Source organism: Asparagus officinalis, chromosome 6 (assembly GCF_001876935.1).
Source record: "Asparagus officinalis chromosome 6, Aspof.V1, whole genome shotgun sequence".
Classification (NCBI taxonomy): domain Eukaryota; kingdom Viridiplantae; phylum Streptophyta; class Magnoliopsida; order Asparagales; family Asparagaceae; genus Asparagus; species Asparagus officinalis.
Genome location: NC_033799.1, coordinates 13,526,170 through 13,530,003, shown reverse-complemented (window position 1 = coordinate 13,530,003; position 3,834 = coordinate 13,526,170). Strand labels below are relative to the sequence as shown.

Sequence of the window (3,834 nt, the reverse complement as noted above, 5' to 3'; positions counted from 1 at the left end):
GCCGTTGGGGGTGACGGGATCAGGCGGGGTCTTAGGGCGGTAACGCGATCCGACCTTGGCGATCTTGAAGGAGACTCCCATTGCGATCAAAACTAGGGCTAGGGTTCTAGAGAGAGAAAGGGAGGGGTTAGAGAGAGAAATGCATGCAAAAGAGAAGGTGGCAATGAAAACTGCTGAGCGAAGAGAGAAAAGAACGTGGGAGAAATGGGGAAGGTTTTGTCCTGGGGTGGGGTGCGGTCACCGCCTGGTGAGTGAGTGAAGTCCCGGGGGGTGAGAGCGAGGATTTTTATTTTGAGCCCTGCTATTTGGCTCGCGCGAGTTGCAACTCGCGTGAGACAAAACAGGGGGGTGGGACCCACAGCTGTGGGTCCCACCCCCCTGTTTTGTCTCACGCGAGTTGCAACTCGCGCGAGCCAAATGGTATTTTCCTTTTATTTTGCTTCTCCGCGAAGGAATAGTAGCGGCGTTGGGATCGGAAACGTGTCGGGGAGCGAAAAAGACGTTGTCGGAAAAGTTTTGGATAAACGAATAAATCTTTTGGGAAAAATGTGTCCAGACCCCAAAAACAGAAACTTCATATGCTGCAGCCTCTCCTAGTTTTCCCCATGTGATTCAGCCCCTTGAAGTGTGACATTTTGTGCTGCACCCCCTTTTTAACAATTATTACATGCCAACTAAGCTAAAATCCCCAAAATAACCTTATCCCCTCTCCTCAATCCTTCAAACACAGTTCCCTCTCTCTCTCTCCCCTCTCTCTTTAAAAACAAGGGTTTTCTAAAGCTCGTCGCTCTGGCCCTCGCCCTCCTCGCTGTCGCCACCTCCGCCCAGGCTCCCAAGCCTCCCCCGAGTTCGCCGCCGCGGCCTCCCCTCCTCTCCTCCGCCCGACCTCGTCGCGGTAGCTCACCGTCGCTCCCCGTCTCGCCCTTTACTACGCCGGCAAAATAATTTGGATTTCTTATAGATGCATACCTGCAAAAAGTTTCGTGTATCAAAATTTGACTTAATGCCGCTTGACGTCATGTGTTTTATGATAAATTGAGAATTTTTTATTGGTCCTTGAAATGTTACAAAAACTCCCTTCAGTCTTTGCATTATATACCTACAAAAGTATCAGACAGTCTAAATTGGTTTGTACACATAAGACTAAGTATCAGGCAGTCTAAATTGGTTTGTACAAAAGTATCAGGCAGTCTAAATTTGATGTTGGTATTCTTATCTTTGCTTGTATTTTGTCATGGAGTATAAAATAGAACTAACTTGGTATAAAATAGAACTAACATTGTATAAATTAGAACTAACTTGGTATAAATTAGAACTAACGTGGTATAAATTAGAACTAATTTATTATAAATTAGAACTAACTTGTTATAAATTATAACTAATATGGTTAAAATTAGAACTAACGTGGTATAAAATAGAACTAACTTGTTATTAATTAGAACTAACACAGTATAAAATAGAACTAACGTTGTATAAATTAGAACTAACATGGTTAAAATTAGAACTAACGTGGTATAAAATAGAACTAACTTGTTATTAATTAGAACTAACACGGTATAAAATAGAACTAACGTGGTATAAATTAGAACTAACATGGTATAGAATAGAACTAACACTGTGCAGATTAGAACTAACACTCTACGGAATAGAACCAACACTGTGCAGATTAGAACTAACACGCACTAATTTGGATTTTTTACAGAAAATAATAATTGATCTGGGGTTTTGGGGGGAAATAATTGATGGTAATTGACCTAATGGAATTTTCGGGCATACAAACCTAATTACAAGTTTAACCCCATAAATTTATTAAAGAATGAAGTAAGTCTACTTGGTGCACTAACGATCTTACCAAAAATCCTGTATTGGGAGCACCATGTTCTGCATTTGGGCACAAGAAGGTATATGATCCGATCTTTCCACAAAAAACTTGGCCTCATATGCAGAATAAGCAGGAAAGAGTCGTGCATGGAGTAAAGTAATATGACTAATTCCACATTTGAAACTAAAACTTCAAGGAAAATAACATAAATGATGTTTATTACAGAAACGTTAGAGAACTTCATAAGCATGACACTTTTTATACCTTGGACGTAAAGTTTGATGGATGTCTAACAGAAGAAGCTCGGGATACTTTCGAATAACATGAGGAAGCTGACCTCTCAAGATGCCAAAATCTGTGAGGAATTGTATTTTCCTCCTGAGAGTATTGTCGACATTAGCAGAAAATATCTCTGGACAGCGACATAATATTCTCCCTATGGTTCTGCCATCAAAACCAATTTCTTTCATAAATGAAACCACCTACAAAGGAATGGGAGAAGTATCAGGAGACTTAAACGCTACAGTGTTAGTTCTAACACGCGGCTACAGTGTTAGTTCTAACAAGTTAGTTCTAACACGCGGCTATAGTGTTAGTTCTAACACGCTACAATGTTAGTTCTAACAAGCTATAGTGTTAGTTCTATAAATATCTTGTACATTCATAAGTAAATTTCCTACTTCAGGAGAATTCATGTCCCCCCTCTCTTAAGCTTGATATAGGACCCCTGGTCGATGTCAAACTTCCTATTTGACTAAACCCTCCTCCGACCACACTTCTTTATTTCATTGGCTACAACGGGAAGGATCGCTCGCAATCTCCTTTGTAAAATTAATGATCGATAATTTCATCTTAAAATTTTAAATTTTTTAACGTGGGGAACTTCATCTGTTGGATATTTTTTTATACGAAATGAAATAATTTGGGGACATATTAGCAAATATCTAGCTTTGGTGTTTAAATTTGCATATATACGTGTTACTCATGTAAACTTAAGTGTATTGAGGTGTCAATACACCAAACTTTCTAACTGTTAGATTAACTTAGTTGATCAAGATCTTAATCAAATGGACAAGCTTCTATTTATTAATTAAGGGTAGTTCGGAAATGAAAACACAATTGGAAATTAATTATACATGGTTACATCAAATCACTTCTTAGGTTGCCAAGAAAAAAAATTTGATTCTCTATATGATTTCAAAAAAAACAGCTTGAGATGTCAATGGAGAAAAAAGCTTCTTCATGTATCTAATAAAATCATCTTTAAATAATCACAAGTGAATCTGACAGGCTAGCACCTCAACTCCATGTTTTCTGACGTTGCTCGCACTCCGACTCCACTTTCATAAATGGTTCAAACCTCATTCGCGCCTCGACTCCACTTATAATGTGATCACTTATAACTAGGGGTGAGCACGGTTCGGTTCGGGTCGGTTTTTACCAAAATTTGAACAACCGAACCGAACCACTTATAATTCAAAACCGAACCGAACCGTTGCAAATCGGTTCGGTGCGGTTCGGTTCGGTTTGTTCGGTTCTAACTTTATCAAGTATAACTTCACTTCAATTTATCTTTTATATATTCTTATTACCCTATGCCAGCATGTATTTATTTTTTAACTTCACTTCAATTTATTATTCTTGCTCATGTATGTATACTGTTTTTAAGTGAAGTAACTTGTCCATTTGGATTAAATACTAGACTCTGATGTTGTAATTTTTTAGTAACGGACTTGCTTTGTCTTTGGGTAAACGGGTAGGGTTTGAGGCAAGGGAATATATTCGGTTGGTTCGGGTCGGGTCGGTTTGAAAAATTGTCAACCCGACCCGAACCACCTTACTCATAAAACCGCTTTTTTCGGGTCGGTTCGGGTCGGTTCGGTCGGTTTTTTCGGTTTGAACCGAACCGTGCTCACCCCTAGTCCCGAGACATAGTCTGGGCCTGTGCACTAAACGGTCGACCGCCGTGACCAAGCCGGTCGACCGGCCAGAGTCCAGCTGCAAATCCTGTA

At 39.7% G+C, this 3,834-nt stretch overlaps 1 protein-coding gene across 1 annotated transcript in view; it reads right to left on the bottom strand.

Moving 5' to 3' along the window:
- Window positions 1-3,834, bottom strand: part of LOC109845778 — a 30,060-nt gene that overhangs the window by 20,301 nt on the left and 5,925 nt on the right. The window contains exons 2-4 of the mRNA XM_020415047.1: window positions 2,087-2,304; window positions 1,853-2,011; window positions 970-1,099 (exon numbers count right to left, since the gene is read on the bottom strand). Coding sequence (XP_020270636.1) covers window positions 970-1,099; window positions 1,853-2,011; window positions 2,087-2,304 — 507 coding nt within the window. The remainder of the gene's footprint in view (window positions 1-969; window positions 1,100-1,852; window positions 2,012-2,086; window positions 2,305-3,834) is intronic.